General features: G+C 42.8%; 1 protein-coding gene across 2 annotated transcripts; it reads left to right on the forward strand.

Moving 5' to 3' along the window:
• The first annotated feature begins 2,410 nt into the window (after nucleotides 1–2,410).
• On the forward strand, nucleotides 2,411–11,089 carry LOC121576355 (CD9 antigen). 2 transcript variants are annotated; one of them, XM_041889438.2, is made up of 8 exons: nucleotides 2,411–2,851; nucleotides 5,298–5,400; nucleotides 6,114–6,211; nucleotides 7,192–7,266; nucleotides 7,381–7,482; nucleotides 9,478–9,567; nucleotides 10,481–10,564; nucleotides 10,751–11,089. In XM_041889438.2, exons 1-8 carry the CDS (start codon nucleotides 2,783–2,785, stop codon nucleotides 10,814–10,816), a joined length of 687 nt encoding a protein of 228 aa, XP_041745372.1. In that variant the 5' UTR covers nucleotides 2,411–2,782; the 3' UTR covers nucleotides 10,817–11,089. The 2 variants fall into 2 exon arrangements, with proteins under 2 accessions (XP_041745372.1, XP_041745373.1); XM_041889439.2 differs by lacking the exon at nucleotides 2,411–2,851 and adding an exon at nucleotides 4,220–4,472.
• The last annotated feature ends 6,154 nt before the right edge of the window (nucleotides 11,090–17,243 follow it).

Raw genomic sequence — 17,243 nt, forward strand, 5'->3', positions numbered from 1 at the left:
CATCATTGCCAAGTACACCACCCTCTGCAACTGGGTCCTGGACTTCCTGACGGGCTGCCCCCAGATGGAGAGGGTAGGCAACAACATATCCGCCACGCTGATCCTCAACATGTAGGCCCCTCAGGGATGCGTGCTTAGTCCCCTACTGTACTCCCTGTTCACCCACGACTGCGTGGCCGTGCACGACCCCAACACCATCATTAAGTTTGCCGACAACACAACGGTGGTAGGCCTGATCACCAACGACGATGAGACAGCCTACAGGGAGGAGATCAGAGACCTGGAAGTGTGGTGCCAGGACAACAACCTTTCCGTCAACGTCAGCAAGGCTATAGGAGCTGATTGTGGACTACAGGAAATGGAGGGCCGAGCACGCCCCCATCAAAATTGATGGGGCTGTAGAAAGCGGGTTGAGAGCTTCAAGGTCCTCGGTGTCCACATCACTAAGGAATTAACATGGTCCATACACACCAACACAGTCGTGAAGAAGGCACAACAATGCCTCTTCCCCCTCAAGAGGCTGAAAATATTTGGCATGGGCCCTCAGATCGTCAAAAGGTTGTACAACTGCACCATTGAGAGCATCTTGACTGGCAGCATCAGCGCTTGGTATGGCAACTGCTTGGCATCCGACCACAAGGCACTACAGAGGGTAGTGCATACGGCCCAGTACATCACAGGAGCTGAGCTCCCTGCCATCCAGGACCTCTGTACCAGGTGGTGTCAGAGGAAGGCCCCTGTTCTCTCTGCTACCATGCGACAAGCGGTACCGGAGCGCCATAAGACTGCTGAACAGTTAATCAAATGGCTACCTGGACTATTTGCACTGACTCCCCTTTTTTGCATTAACATTATTGAACTGGCACTCACTGAACCCTACCCACACATACTACACTGACACTACAGCACACACATAACATAAAAAGTTACAGCTAATTTGGTGCAATTCTACACATTTTTGTTATAGGGTGTAGAGAAATGTTTTTAATGTTTTTAATATGATATCTGAGTAAGAGTGACTAACGAAATCAATGGGGGCTGTCACGTCTACTCCTGCTCCTCTCGTACGACGTCGCTCAGTTGGGATGTAGCTCAGTTGGTAGAGCATGGTGTTTGCAACGCCAGGGTTGTGGGTTCGATTCCCACGGGGGGCCAGTATGAAAATGTATGCGCTCACTTAACTGTAAGTCGCTCTGGATAAGAGTGTCAGCTAAATGACTAAAATGTAAATGGTAGCTAGCTATATACTTGCTACAGAAGTTAGCAAGGCAATTGAAATAAATTGCACTAACTCAACACAAAAATTAAGTTCTGTAACCAAGGAAACAATATATAATCTACCATTCCATCTCCTGTAGTTTGAAGCAACTAATTTAAGTGGAATAATAGCCAACAAATGCTCAACTATCACTATTCACTATCTCAATCTATCCAACAATGTTACCAAGCTTCTAAATCACACATGCATACTACTAGGTTCATTCTCTGATCCTTTGATTGGATAGACAACATGTTAGTTCATACTGCAAAAGCTTTGATTGGTTGGAGGATGCCCTCCAGAAGTCGTCATAATTACCATGTAGGTCTATGGAAGGGGGTGAGGAGCATTAGCCTCCTAGGTTTTGTATTGAAGCCAATGTAACCAGAGGAGGATATAAAATTGCTATCTTCCGGCTACACCCTAGAGCAGGGTTCTTCAATTCCGGTCCTGGAGGGCCGAAACACCTCTGTTTTTCATCCTCTCCTTCTAATCAGGGGCTAATTCAGACCTGGGACACCAGGTGAGTGCAATTAACTACCAGGTAGAAATAAAAAACTGAAGTGTTCCGGCCCTCCAGGACCGGAATTGAAGAACCCTGCCCTAGAGGATACTGTAGAGAATACTGTAGACCTTCATTGCAAAACAGTGTGTCTTAATCAGGTATAGTTTTATCTAAAAAATAATAAAATGTTGACTGTTTCATTATTTGCGATATTTCAGAAATTCACTGAGTAGAATGGTCCTCCCCTTCCTCCTCTGACTGAGGCTACAATAGACAGCGACAGAAGGGAGGCTGGCCCTTTAACAACAACTAGAGAAGTAGGCTATCACATATTTATATGTTTGTGTGTGATAATATGTGATGGAAAATTATCTTTCGGGACAATGTTAAAGCAGCCCAGCCCACCAATATCAGTGCTCGCTGTCCATTCATCCGTTTGTTAATTTAGCCTATGCTGCCCTATTTATTTATCAAACTAGATTATCTATTTCATTACTATCACGCGCTCTGTCATTGTCCAGAGAGATGACGTTATTTTGCTGCTTATACATTACGTAATGCACGGGTGGCTGGGGAATCCCAATACTGATTGATATTAAATAGGCTACAGAATGTTCATACATTCAAACATAGAGTTTTTAACTTCTTCTGATAATAGCCTAATCTGTTCATAATATAGTTTATGTCTGTCATACTATGTGGCTTTTTATATACAGTTTGTGGTGTTACGTTAAATGAAGAAGCGATAGAGTGAGAGTGAGACATTCAGAGAGAAAGAGCAGGATACGACAGACCGACAGCGGTTTGGTCTCGCTCTGGGGGTCGATAGCTACACGCGCACGAGAAGCGGCAGAGCAGCGGCAGAGAAAGAGTGAGCGGAGAACGGATTTCTCTTTGTGTACTCCATAATTATTATTATTACTAGGCTAGTAGGCCTACAATTTTGTTTGGTGGGTTCGTTGTTAATAACAGTGTAAACTATAGGGAGAGTAGAGGAGAACTGTGCCACTGTAGTCGCTATGGCCGCTCTATCAGGAGGAGAAATGTGCGTCAAATACCTGATGTTCGCTTTCAATCTCATCTTCTGGGTGAGTCACTACTTATACTATTAAAGGGGCTGTGTGTGTGTGTTGTTCTTGTGGCTTGCAGACAACAGCAGGTTGATTCATATAAATTATAGCCTATTTTTAAGGGTTTATTCCACACATGCAGGGTAGAGGCAGTGTAGAGCCAGAGGAGGAAGATTCCCCTGTGAATCTGTCTGGTTCCTCTCCAGGTTTCTTTCATCAATGAAAGTTATATGTGCATTGTAAAGGGATAACTGAGAATTTGACAGTAGTTTACAGGCAGCTCCTGGCAAGTATAATTCTGTATTTCATATTACAGTACACCTACTGTAATAGAAATACTGTTTCAAAGTAAGTACTGAAAGTATTATACTGTAAAAGTAAATGCTACCGCAATCGGAATGAATTAATATATGAATGGATTAATTAATGAAATTCATTGAGGGGAGGGGTTTGTATTTCACAGTATTTTACTGTGAATACAAGGGATTGGTGCAAGCAGGTTGGCTGCTAGGTAAAGTGTTAATGAGCCAGAAACAACAATACCATGCACCCACTAGTGGGAGAACGTTTTTTGGCGCGCCAAAAAATACGATACGGCACTGTATTATGTGGGGTGGAATTACAGTACCATTTGAAATACGGCAATTCTTTCCCCGCCCACAAAATTTCCCGATAATGCACCATAATTTACATTATGTAAAAAATGTCAGAGTATTTTACTGTTGGTAATACAAAAACATTACGTATAATTTACCATTTTCAGTTAGTGTGTTTGTGTGTGCGCACGCATGTGTGTGTGCATGTGTGTATCTGTCTGAGGGGGGTTGTCAGTATCTGCTTGGGGAAAGTGGAACAGTAATTTAGCTGGCCATGACTGGACTGATAAATGGAATCTTGTTGGTGAAAGGTGAAATAATCTCTCACACACACACAAACCGGCCAAATAATCCCTGGTGGCCGAGTGACCCAGTTCCAGTGTGCACAGCATTTCAATAACTCAGCGTTGGCGTGTGAATGTTTGTGTGTTGTGTTTTGTGTTGTGTCTTGGTGGGGTGTGCGATGGTGCGTGATGCGTTTAGGCCCAATGCAGATGAAAGAACAGAGCTCCCCTTGTTGCATGATTCAAAACATGTGTCTGACTGTAGGTAGCTACAGTATCTATGGGTGTGTGTGTGTGTGTTAGGTTCTGCAGCTGTTGAGGGTGTATTAGCAGTAGTGTAGTTGTGTAGTGCAAGCAGCATGATTAGATTAAACAAACTAACTCAATCACTTACAGAGTAGACCAAATCAATCATTAACAGAGGAAACCAACTCAATCATTCACAGAGTAGAACCCAGGTTGTCTGGGCTATCCTCCCTCCCCCCAGCCCACTTCCCCCTCCTCTACCTTTCTGATCAGGTGACTCCAAGGCTTGACAGTTACTCCCTACTACTTTCTCTATCACTCTATGCTCTGTTTATCTCTCCTCTTGCTTTATCCCAGTCACTCTCTGCGATACTGTCTAGGGAAATAGGAGAGAAGTGTTAATGATTTAGTTATTGCTCTGTTACACAGAGAGATCACGTTAGCAATATGGAAATGTTCGGAAGGATCAGGTGTGTGAAGTACATCATGTTTATCTTCAACTTCTTCTTCTGGGTAGGTCTACTTTACTTAGCTTGAGTGAGTGCGTGTATGTGTGTGTGGTGAATGTTCTCTTTAACTAGGCCATTTTCTCCGAACGGAGAACAAGGCATGAGTAATCTACCCCGATTTACTGAGTTTATCTGGCCTCGTTAGGTTTGGTCTGATCACTGCAGAAGACGCACACACATACACACACCATGGAGCAGAGCACCATTCTACATCAAGGCTCTCTGCTAAAGTTAATAATTAATTTGACTGAGGAGGCTGTGTGTGTGTGTGTGTGTGTGTGTGTGTGTGTGTGTGTGTGTGTGTGTGTGTGTGTGTGTGTGTGTGTGTGTGTGTGTGTGTGTGTGTGTGTGTGTGTGTGTGTGTGTGTGTGTGTGTGTGTGTGTGTGTCTGTGGTGGCAGCAGCAGCAGCAGCTCTGGTTGTAAGTCTGTAGTAGATTTGATACTGTATGAAGGAATCAGGCCGATGGCCTCTTCTTCTCTCCTCTGTGTGTTAGCTTACCCCAAGTCAGCTAACACACACACACACGGGTGGCAGGTAGCTTAGTGGGTTAGAGCGTTGTGCCAGTAACCGAAAGGTCTCTGGTTCTAATCCCCGAGCCGACTAGGTGAAAAATCTGTCGGTGTGCCCTTAAGCAAGGCACTTAACCCTAATTGCTCCTATAAGTCGCTCTGAATAAGAGCGTCTGCTAAATGACAAAAAAATAAATAATAATAATATAACCTGACATAACCCTGTTTCTCAACATGTCCCTACCTGCTCTCTCACCTGGCTTTCCATGCCCTGGGATAGGTGTATGATATCTAATATTTTGTGTCTGTTTGTGGTAGCTTGCAGGTACAGGAGTGCTGGCTATAGGGTTGTGGTTGAGGTTCGACCCAAAGACCAGAGGACTGTTTGAAGGAACAGAATCTCCCTATGTCTTCTTCACAGGTAATGCAAACACTCACATGCAAGCACGCATGCACTCACACATATACTGAACAAAAATATAAACCCAACATGCAACAATTTCAAAGATTTTACTGAGTTACAGTTCATATAAAGAACTCTGTCAATTGAAATAAATTCTTTAGGCCCTATTCTAGGGTTTTGACATGACTGGGCAGGGGTGCAGCCATGGGGGAGCCAGTCCCAGCCAATCAGAGGGCTTTATTACAGACAGAAATACTCCTTAGTACCCCCCCCTCAGACGATCCTGCAGGTGAAGAAGCCATTTTCTGGCAACAGCTCTGTTGGACATTCCTGCAGTTAGCATGCCAAATGCACGCTCCCTGAAAACTTGAGACATCTGTGGCATTGTGTTGTGTGACAAAACTGCACATTTTAAAGTGGCCTTTTATTGTCCCCAGCACAAGTTGCACCTGTGTAATGATCATGCAGATTCTTGCTATGCCACACCTGTCCGGTGGATGGATTATCTTGGCAAAGGAAAAATGCTCACTAACGAATGCAAACAAATGTGTGCAAAAAAAAGGAGATAAATAAACTTTCTGTGCATATGGAAAATGTCTGGGATTTTTTTTTTTCAGCTCAGGAAACACTTTACATGTTGCGTTTATATTTATGTTCAGTGTACATAATCAAATATCACTGCAGGGGCTCTGTTGATGTTGATGGTTGTGTGTGTGTGTGCGTGTGTGTAGGTGTGTATATCCTGATAATAGCAGGGTCGTTGATGATGGTGGTGGGGTTCCTGGGATGCTGTGGAGCGATTCAGGAGTCTCCCTGTATGCTGGGGCTGGTGAGTTAACCTCTATACCTCCTCTTTCTCTTTCTCTTTGGTGTTTAGTTGGACTGTTATTGGGGCTGGTAGTCAGATACTCTGTACCTCTTTGTTTCAGTATATCACTGTTTACAGAACAGTTTCAAGGCCAGAACTCAGTATCTGTCTCCCTGTCTCCCTATTTCTCTGTCTGTCTGTCCAGCCTGGTCTCATAGACTAGACGTGAAATAGTAAATGTATGATATGTTACGCTTGGTATTGTTACATAAGACAGATGGTTACTTAAGGCAAAAACGAGAGTAGGGTTGTTGGTCGGGATGGATGGGTGGGCATATAACGCAAACGTCTAGCAACCCAAAGGTTGCGAGTTTGAATCTCATCATGGGCAACTTTAGCATTTTAGCTAATTAGCAATTTTTCAACTACTTACACATTTATAGATACTTTGCAACTACTTAGCATGTTAGCTAACCCTTCCCCTAACCCTAACCCTAACCCTACCCTTAATCCTTTTAGCTAACCCTTACCCTAACCCTAACCATAACCCTTTAACCTAGCCCCTAAACTTAACCTTAACCCTAACCTCTAACCCCTAGCCTAGCTAATGATAGCCGCTAGCTAACTTTAGCCACCTAGCCAGAATTCGTAACATATCATACGTTTAGAAAATTCATAACATATTGTACGTTTTACAATTTCGTAACATAATACGAATTGTAATTCGTAACATATCATACGAAATGGGTGATGGACATCCACAAATTAATACCTACAAAACGCATCAAAACATACTAAATGATTTACATATAGAATAATATGAACTGCACTGAGACCAGGTTGGTCTCTCTCTCTCTCTGTCTTTCTCTGTCTCTCTCTCGTTTTCTCTCTCTTTCGTGTGTGTGTGTCCTAAGTCCCTCCTGACCGGGGAGTGGTTTGTGTCAGAGGACACTTGTCAAATGACATACAAAGCGGTTCATGTGCGTATCGGTCTCTTGCAGTTCTTCTTCTTCCTCCTCATCATATTCGCCATTGAGGTCGCCGCTGGAATCTGGGGTTTTTCCAACCAAAGCAAGGTCCCAAAACATATTACATCCCCTGTTCTGTGTTACATTAAAGCCCTTCCCCTGCTATTATCTGTGTTACATTATATTTCTTTCCTTGCTTTGTGTCACATTGCAACCCTACAGGTGGTTGATGACATCACTCAATTCTACATGGAGACATATCAGAACTACCAGAACACTCGACAGGACACACTGAGAGAGACACTCCGTCTCATACAGACTGGGGTAATCATGTGTTTAATTTGTGTGCAGCCTTGTCTGGGGGGGTTGGGAGCAGAGACAATACACATTTACAGATAAAAACAGATGGACACCTAAATCAAATCAAATCAAATCAAATTGTATTTGCCACATGCGCAGAATAAAACAGGTGTAGACATTACCATGAAATGCTTACTTACAGCCCTTAACCAACAATGCATTTATTTTTTAATAAAAATGTAAAATAAAACAACAACAACAAAAAAGTGTTGAGAAAAAAAGACGTAAAATAAAATAACAGTAGGGAGGCTATATACAGGTGGGTACCGGTGCAGAGTCAATGTGCGGGGGCACCGGCTAGTTGAGGTAGTTGAGGTAATATGCACATGTGGGTAGAGTTAAAGTGACTATGTATAAATAATTAATAGAGTAGCAGCAGCGTAAAAAGATGGGGTGGGGGTGTGGGGGGCAGTGAAAATAGTCCGGGTAGCCATGATTAGCTGTACAGGAGTCTTATGGCTTGTGGGTAGAAGCTGTTGAGAAGCCTTTTGGACCTAGACTTGGCGCTCCGGTACCGCTTGCCGTGCGGTAGCAGAGAGAACGGTCTATGACTAGGGTGGCTGGAGTCTTTGACAATTTTGAGGGCCTTCTTCTGACACCGCCTGGTATAGAGGTCCTGGATGGCGGGAAGCTTGGCCCCAGTGATGTACTGGGCCGTACGCACTACCCTCTGTAGTGCCCTGCGGTCAGAGGCCGAGCAGTTGCCATACCAGGCGGTGATGCAACCAGTCAGGATGCTCTCGATGGTGCAGCTGTATAACTTTTTGAGGATCTGAGGACCCATGCCAAATCTTTTCAGTCTCCTGAGGGGGAATAGGCTTTGTCGTGCCGTCTTCACGACTGTCTTGGTGTGTTTGGACCATGATAGTTTGTTGGTGATGTGGACACCAAGGAACTTGAAGCTCTCAACCTGTTCCACTACAGCCCCGATGATGAGAATGGGGGCGTGCTCAGTCCTCTTTTTTTTCCTGTAGTCCACAATCATCTCCTTTGTCTTGGTCACGTTGAGGGAGAGGTTGCTATCCTGGGACCACACGGCCAGGTCTCGGACCTCCTCCCGATAGGCTGTCTCATCGTTGTCGGTGATCAGGCCTACCACTGTTGTGTCGTCGGCAAACTTAATGATGGTGTTGGAGTCATGCCTGGCCATGCAGTCATGGGTGAACAGGGAGTACAGGAGGGGACTGAGCACGCACCCCTGAGGGGCCCCCGTGTTGAGGATCAGCGTGGCAGATGTGTTGTTACCTACCCTTACCACCTGGGGGCGGCCCGTCAGGAAGTCCAGGATCCAGTTGCAGAGGGAGGTGTTTAGTCCCAGGATCCTTAGCTTAGTGATGAGCTTTGAGGGCACTATGGTGTTGAATGCTGAGCTGTAGTCAATGAATAGCATTCTCACGTAGGCGTTCCTCTTGTCCAGGTGGGAAAGGGCAGTGTGGAGTGCAATAGAGATTCCATCATCTGTGGATCTGTTGGGGCGGTATGCAAATTGGAGTGGGTCTAGGGTTTCTGGGATAATGGTGTTGGTGTGAGCCATGACCAGCCTATCAAAGCACTGGCTACAGACGTGAGTGCTACGGGTCGGTAGTCATTTAGGCAGGTTATCTTAGTGTCCTTGGGCACAGGGACTATGGTGGTCTGCTTGAAACATGTTGGTATTACAGACTCAGTCAGGGACATGTTAAAAATGTCAGTGAAGACACTTGCCAGTTGGTCAGCACATGCTCGGAGTACACGTACTGGTAATATTTCTTGCCCTGCGGTCTTGTGAATGTTGACCTTCTTAAAAGTCTTACTCACATCGGCTACAGAGAGCGTGATCACATAGTCATCCGGAACAGCTGGTGCTCTCATGCATGCTTCAGTGTTGCTTGCCTCGAAGTGAGCATAGAAATGGTTTAGCTCGTCTGGTAGGCTTGTGTCACTGGGCAGCTCGCGACCATTCTACCTTGTGTGTTACAGTTGGACTGCTGTGGACCCACAGGTTCCGTTGTGGACTCTGCCAAAAACACCTGTCCCCGAAGAGACGGGCTGGATAGCCTCATCACCAAGGTAACCCCCTGCTCTGTGATTGTGTTTGTGTTCAGGTGTTCCTCCATCTTTATCTCTATAGCCCTTCATTCTGTATCTCTACAGCCCCTCCTGATTTGGCCTAGTTTTTGAGCTTGGTCATTAATAAATGCAGCGGCCATGACTGAAGCAAAACGAGAGTTGTCTTTGCGGGGGGGTTTAATGCGGGCGTCTCTTGTGTGTGTGCTCACACGTGGCAAGTGTTTGTACATTCACTCTGCCAAAACAGTATAAAGTTACAGTCACTCATCCTTCTAGATAACTTAAAACAGTCTAAACATGTCTTGCATCTTGAAGTCGCATAGGCTAGCCAAGTTCTTTCGCCAATTAGCTTCAGCTGGTTGGTGTGCGACCGTGGTAAAGTTGGTTTGACATTGGATAGCCTATCTCTGAGGCTAGTTAGGGACCGTCAATAAATTACACAATGTAAATGGGACAATATTTTCATGTTGCACATCTTTTAGTTGTCTCATTAAATGCTTTCAATATTTGTAAATAAATTTTTTAAATATATAGTTGCTTTGAGGTTTTTAAAATATCAACATTTGGAGCTAATAATATTGAAAAATATTGTCCCATGTACATTGTGTAATTTACTGATGGTCCCTAACTAGCCCCATAGGGATAATGTCAATTCAAATTGACATTGGGTCAGCTGTGAAATAAACTCAACCGAAGGAAATCTGTTAAGATACCCTTCATTCTGTGACATACATTTTTTTCCCGATCATCTCGCAAATCTCAGTTTTGGACAAGACTGACCAAAATGATTATTTTAAAACTTTGTAGTCAATTTTGACACTAGAATAAACGTTTCTGACTCACATCGATGCAACATTTTCAAAACGAGAAGTTTAGAGGCAGTCGCTCTTTAATATGTTTGTGTGTGTTGCAGAGCTGTCCTGATGCTATAGATGAATTGTTTGACTCCAAGCTGCACATCATAGGAGGAGTGGGTATCTCTATTGGAGTTATCATGGTGAGACACACACACGCACACACGCACGCACGCACACACACACACACACACACAGACACACAGACACACAGTGCAACGGAAGACCATGTTATCCCACTACGCTCCATTACAGACAGATAGACAGACAGGTTGACAGAGAGACTTCTCTACAGTAAATAACTCTTCATTTCCCATTCTATTCCACAGATGTTTGGGATGATCTTCAGCATGCTGCTCTGCTGTGCCATCAGGAAGTCACGGGAGATTGTCTGATGATGTCATCGTTACCATGACGGCAGCCGTTAATGTTGCATGATGTCATTCCTAGTCACATGAATTGTGTCATCCAATAGAGAGGCTGTGTGTTGAGAACGGTCGGCCTGAGCGCTAGCAGCTGTTCAGGTCCACTAGCCAACCCACTGCCATCTAGTTAGATCCCCTAACCTCTGTAACAAGGATCTGCTATACCTGGTTCACCTGGCGTTACATGCGCGAGCGTCGCAAAATAAATATACACATGCATGTTATTCAGTAATTTCATCCAAACTGCTTGCACGCGTCATGATTGAAAGATGAACGAAGTCCACACTCCAGTCCAGTTGGTGGCGGTAATGCACATCGAAGTTGGTTGCCAACCGCCATATAAAATCCACAGAAGAAGAAGAATGATAAACGAGGAGAGATTAATCAAAGAAAACGAACTAAAAACTAAATTTCCCTTTTTATGAGTGGATTAATTGTCAAAGTAGAGAACACACAACTTTATATGATTCAAAATGGGGAAAAATTCTACAAAGATCCAGCTAATAAAAGGACCATATTCATTTCAGGTAAAATAACAACCCAGTGTTTATCTCCCAGGACAAATTAGCTAGAAACAGCAAGCTAGCTAAATGTCCATGAATGTTTCATGTGCTTGTCCAATCAGATCAGCTCTGAAAAAGATCTGATGTGAAAAGATCTGATGTGATGAAGTGATCTAGATTAGCTAATCTGCGCAGTGCTTTTCTCAGGCTGATCCTCTCAAACACAGTGAATCTGCCCAGTGCACAGGTTGACCCTCCTAAACCATCATGATGATAACATCAGTCTTTCCTGGTTGAGGGTTGATGAGAGATTAACTGCTTCTCTTCTAATTTTTATGAGAAGCATTACTGTAATGAAAATGTTAGATTGTCTGCATAATCAAATAACATTCAGCTCAGACACCCTTATATACCCCACAATACATGCCACCAGGGGTCTCTTCACAGTCCCCATGTCCAAAACAAATCAAATCAAATCAAATTGTATTTGTCACATGTGCTGAATACAACCGGTGTAGACCTTACAGTGAAATGCTTACTTACAAGCCCTTAACCAACAATGCAATTATAAGAAAGAATACCAAAAAAATACAAAAAAAACATGAAATAACCAAATAATAAGAAATAAAAGTAACAAATAATTAAAAAGCAGCAGTAAAATAACAATAGCGAGGCTATATACAGGGGGTACCGGTATCGAGTCAATGTGCGAGGGCACCGGTTAGTTGAAATTCACATAGATGATAATACAAAAATAATTCACGGCAATGCACAGTATCATACAGAGCCATGATCGCAAGGAACTCCCATCTCCAATTACTCAAGCAACAGCAAAATTACCATTAAAAAAAGATTGAACAACATCTCATGGAACAGCGGGGACACACACACAAACAAACACATGCACACACAGACACAATCTAACACACATATTATTTTATTTGGTGTATTGTTTGTAGTATTATAAAAAATGTGTTTTGGTATTATTTGTATATCGTTGTATTTTACATTTGTGTGACTGTCCTTTTCTATCATTGTATCAGTGTTTTGTTACTTGTCATGTTTTGTTTTTTGTGGACCCCAGGAAGAATAGCTGCTGCCTTTGCAAAAGCTAATGGAGATCCAAATAAACAAACACATATCACTGTTCACAGATTGGCCCCGAGAGAGACTGGTTCAGGAAGTGAAATAAACATAACACATTTCTGATTTACGATTAATTAAGAGATCTGTAAATAGTAGGCAATAGGATTTATCCCAAAAAAAGGGTTATATGAACAGACTCTCAATTACCACAATCACTCAATGATTTAAAATGAAACTATTGATGAAATAATGGCATGACAATGTGAGCGAGATATATTCTATTAATTAATGTAATTATATTGTATCGTGATCACATTTCTACCAAAATAACATCTGAAGAACCATGGGCGGTCATAAGACGCTCTATGGCAAAGCCAATCAAACTCTACCATTCCTTAGCAAGAGCCAATGAAATCAGCACATTGTGACAAGTTCCCAATGAGATTGCAGGCTGTGACCTGGGGTGTATTCATTACGTCTTGCAACAGTATCCGTTTACCGTTTAAGAACCAAACAGAAGCAAACAGAGCAAACGGAATGAAATGGGGAGGGACCTACCTGAATTTGTCCAATAGAAACTCATTTTCGTTGCAAAACGTTTTCCATTGGAGTAAACCGTTTCTGTTGCAAAACATTTTTCAACAGAACAGGCGTAATGAATACACCCCTCTCTCTCTTGATCTCTCACCCTCTCTCTCTCTCTACCCAATTTGAAAATGCCTTTAAGTCTCTGACTGTTTTTGTAAAGCAGTTTTTTATTTGTGACTGAATATCTAGGTGAGTTGTAGTCAGTTTTACAGTATATCTAGGTCTCTGCTAGATTAGAGACTTTTATAACATCCTTGCCATTTTACACTGGACAGGTTGGTTGTTGCACAAATCAAATTAGCCAAATAAAATGTAACCTCTGATCCTCATTCTGGTTTCACATTGATGTGTATGTGTGTGTAATGAGTAAGAGAGGAAAACATGTCTGTCAGCTTTCACAGCCTCCTGCTCCTGTGGAAAATAATAACCTGATCCCATCATCCTCTCCTTCAGTTTTGTTTTGTTTACTCTCTCTCTCTCTCTCTCTCTCTCTCTCTCTCTCTCTCTCTCTCTCTCTCTCTCTCTCTCTCTCTCTCTCTCTCTCTCTCTCTCTCTCTCTTTCTCTCTCTCTCTCTCTCTCTCTCTCTCTCTCTCTCTCTCTCTCTCTCTCTCTCTCTCTCTCTCTCTCTCTCTCTCTCTCTCTCTCTCTCTCTCTCTCTCTCTCTCTCTCTCTCTCTCTCACACACACACACACACACAGGTAGGATTGTCAAATGTTTGCCTGCCGACAGTACTTAGCACCTCTGAACAGTGTCACCAGTCAATCTCTTTTGTGTTCACACAGCAAAGACCTTGAAGTCGTCAACCATTCAGCCTTGTTAAAATACTCCAAACCAGAAGGTGGCCATAGCGTTGTTTGGCAATTAGGTGGAAAACACTCTACCCGATGCTTAAGGAAAATAGATCAACTGACTTTGTGCCTATATTGTTGTTGACAAGGTCTATATTAATGGCAAGCTAAACCGTGATGAAAAGGTTACACCTTGGATTTATTGGTGTGGGCGTTTGCCTGATGTGCGCTTCAGCGCTAAATAGCGGGTATTACAATACCTTCCAGTGCATGTCACCTGCTGACAGGCCTTTTTTCATGTTTCCTTTTGTGTTTTTAGTTCTACATTCTTTATGTATTTATGTTATACTGTATACAGTGCCCTCTGTGATTACTGGGACAGTGAAGCATGTTTGATTATTTTGGCTGTATACTTCAAAGGTTTGGATTTGAAATCAAACAATGACTATAAGGTTAAATTGCAGACTGTCAGCTTTAATTTGAGGGTATTTTCATCTATATCAGGTGAACCGTTTAGAAAGCACAGCACCTTTTGTACATAGTCCCCCCATTTTAAGGGAACACAAATTCACAATTCACTTATAAAACACAAATTCACAATTCACTTATAAAAACACAAATTCACTTATACAGTGCATTCGGAAAGTATTAAGACCCCTTTACTTTTTCCACATTTTGTTACGTTACAGCCTTATTCTAAACTGGATTAAATTGGTTTATTTCCTCATCAATCTACACATAATACCCCATAATGACAAGGGAAAAACAGGTTTTTAGACATTTTTGCACATTTATAAAAAAAATAAAAAAAATAAACAGAAATAGCACATTTACATAAGTATTCAGACCCTTTACTCAGTACTTTGTTGAAGCACCTTTGGCAATGATTACAACCTTGAGTCTTCTTGGGTATGACGCTACAAGCTTGGCAAGCTGTATTTGGAGAGTTTCTCACATTCTTCTCTGCAGATCCTCTAAATCCCTGTAAGGTTGGATGGGGAGCGTCGCTGCACAGCTATTTACAGGTCTCTCCAGAGATGTTTGATCGGGTTCAAGTCCGGGCTCTGGCTGGGCCACTCAAGGACATTCAGAGACTTGTCCCGAAGCCACTCCTGCGTTGTCTTGGCTGTGTGCTTAGGGTCGTTGTCCTGTTGGAAGGTGAACCTATGCCCCAGTCTGAGGTCACGAGCGCTCTGGAGCAGGTTTTCATCAAGGATCTCTCTGTACTTTGCTCTGTTCATCTTTCCCTCTATCCTGACTAGTCTCCCAGTCCCTGCCGCTGAAAAACATCCCCACAGCATGACGCTGCCACCACCATGCTTCACCGTAGGGAGTGACCATCTGGTTCTTGATCACCTCCCTGACCAAGGCCTTTCTCCCCTCATTGCTCAGTTTGGCCGGGCGGCCAGCTCTAGGAAGAGTCTTGGTGGTTCCAAACTTCTTCCATTTAAGAAGGATGGAGGCCACTGTGTTCTTGGGGACCTTAAATGCTGCAGACATTTTTTGGTACCCTTCCCCAGATCTGTGCCTCAACACAATCCTGTCTCAGATCTCTATGGACAATTCCTTCACAGGTGGACTCCTATCAAGTTGTAGAAACCTCTCAAGGATGACCAATGGAAACAGGATGCACCTGAGCTCAATTTCAAGTATCATAGTAAAGGGTCTGAATACTTATGTAAATAAGTTCTGTTTTTTATTTTTAATACATTTTCAAACATTTCTAAAAACTAGTTTTTGCTTTGTTATTAAGGGGTATTATGTGTAGATATATGAGGAAAACAAACAATTTAATCAATTTCAGAATAAGGCTGTAACGTAACAAATAGTGGAAAAAGTCAAGGGGTTCTGAATACTTTCAAAATGCACTGTATGTGTATTAAAGTATTTGGTCCCATATTCATAGCACACAATGACTACATCAAGCTCGTGACTACAAATTTGTTGGATGCATTTTCTGTTTGTTTTGGTCGTGTTTCAGATGATTTGTGCCCAATTGAAATGAATGGTAAATAATGTATTGTCATTTTGGAGTCACTTTTATTTTAAATAAAAATATAATATATTTCTAAATACTTTGAAAAGGAATGTGGATGTTACCATGATTACAGTGCTGAAGTACAGAGCCTAATGATGAGTGAGAAAAGTACAGACACACCAATATCATACCCCACAAGAAATGCTAACCTCCCTTGTTGTAATGGTGAGAGGTTAGTATGTCTTGGGGGTATGATATTTGTGAGTCTGTAACTTTCTCACTCATCATTATTCACAGCAAAATAAGAAAAAAATGCTTCACTTTCCCAATAATTACGGAGGGCACTGTACGTTACTGACGACCAGACATCCAAATATCATGTAAAGCCTTCTATGAGACTACTTATGGCTATCCTTTCTATGAAATTACATCACAGCTATAGAAAAAAATGACCTAAGTATTGCCAATTATATTTGTAAAGGTCTTGCAAATTGTGCAAAAAGAAAAGGTGTTCACGTGGATTCGAGATTTAAAAAAAGCATTTAATATAATCTGCCTACAATATCAGATGATGAATCAAAATGGAAAGAAGAATGGGACAGGCCTATATACTTCAGTCATAGTTCAAAAAGTAAAAAAGGAGAATGGGTGTTGATTGTGAATAATGTACAGCGGCAGTGCTAGAGGTGTCACTACAGACCCGGGTTCGATCCCGGGCTGTATCATAACCGGCTGTGATTGGGAGTCCCAGTGGGTGGCGCACAATTGGCCCAGCATCGTCCGGGTTAGGGGAGGATTTGGCCGGGGAGGCTTTACTTGGCTCATCGCGCTCTATCGACTCCTTGTGGTGGGCCGGGGCCTGCAGGCTGACCTTGGTCGTCAGGTGAACGGTGTTTCCTCCGACACATTGGTGCGGCTGGCTTCTGGGTTAAGCGGGCGGGTGTTAAGAAGCGTGGTTTGGCGGGTCATGTTTCGGAGTTTTGAGGGAGCGTGCAATTGGCATGCTGACTGCAGGAATGTCCAACAGAGCTGTTGCCAAAGTATTTAATGTTTATTTCTATAAGCTGCCTCCAACGTCGTTTTAGAGAATTTGGCAGTAAGTGCAACCGGCTTCACAACCGCAGACCACGTGTAACCCCACCAGCCCAGGACCTCCACATCCGGCTTCTTCACCTGCGGGATCATCTGAGGGGGGTGCTGAGGAGTATTTATGTCTGTAATAAAGCCCTTTTGCGGGGAAAGACTAATTCTGATTGCATGTTGCGTTTATATTTTTGTTCAGTAGGTCTGAGTATCAACGTCCTTGAAACCAACATTTCCTTATATGCAGATGATACTGTTCATTTGCCTTTCAGACTCAACAATCATCACTAGATGCTCTTATTGGAGATTTGAATGGCTTTTCTAATTGATCAGGTCTGAAACCAAATTATGAGAATTGCACTATTTTGA

Source organism: Coregonus clupeaformis, unplaced genomic scaffold (genome assembly GCF_020615455.1).
Source record: "Coregonus clupeaformis isolate EN_2021a unplaced genomic scaffold, ASM2061545v1 scaf0128, whole genome shotgun sequence".
Taxonomy (NCBI): domain Eukaryota; kingdom Metazoa; phylum Chordata; class Actinopteri; order Salmoniformes; family Salmonidae; genus Coregonus; species Coregonus clupeaformis.

Coding starts and splice junctions, on each gene's coding strand:
- LOC121576355 (XM_041889438.2), top strand. CDS start 2,783: ATGGCCGCTCTATCAGGAGGAGAAATGTGCGTCAAATACCTGATGTTC. Junction 7,267..7,380: donor GTTTTTCCAACCAAAGCAAG/GTCCCAAAACAT, acceptor GCAACCCTACAG/GTGGTTGATGACATCACTCA. Junction 10,565..10,750: donor TCTCTATTGGAGTTATCATG/GTGAGACACACA, acceptor TCTATTCCACAG/ATGTTTGGGATGATCTTCAG.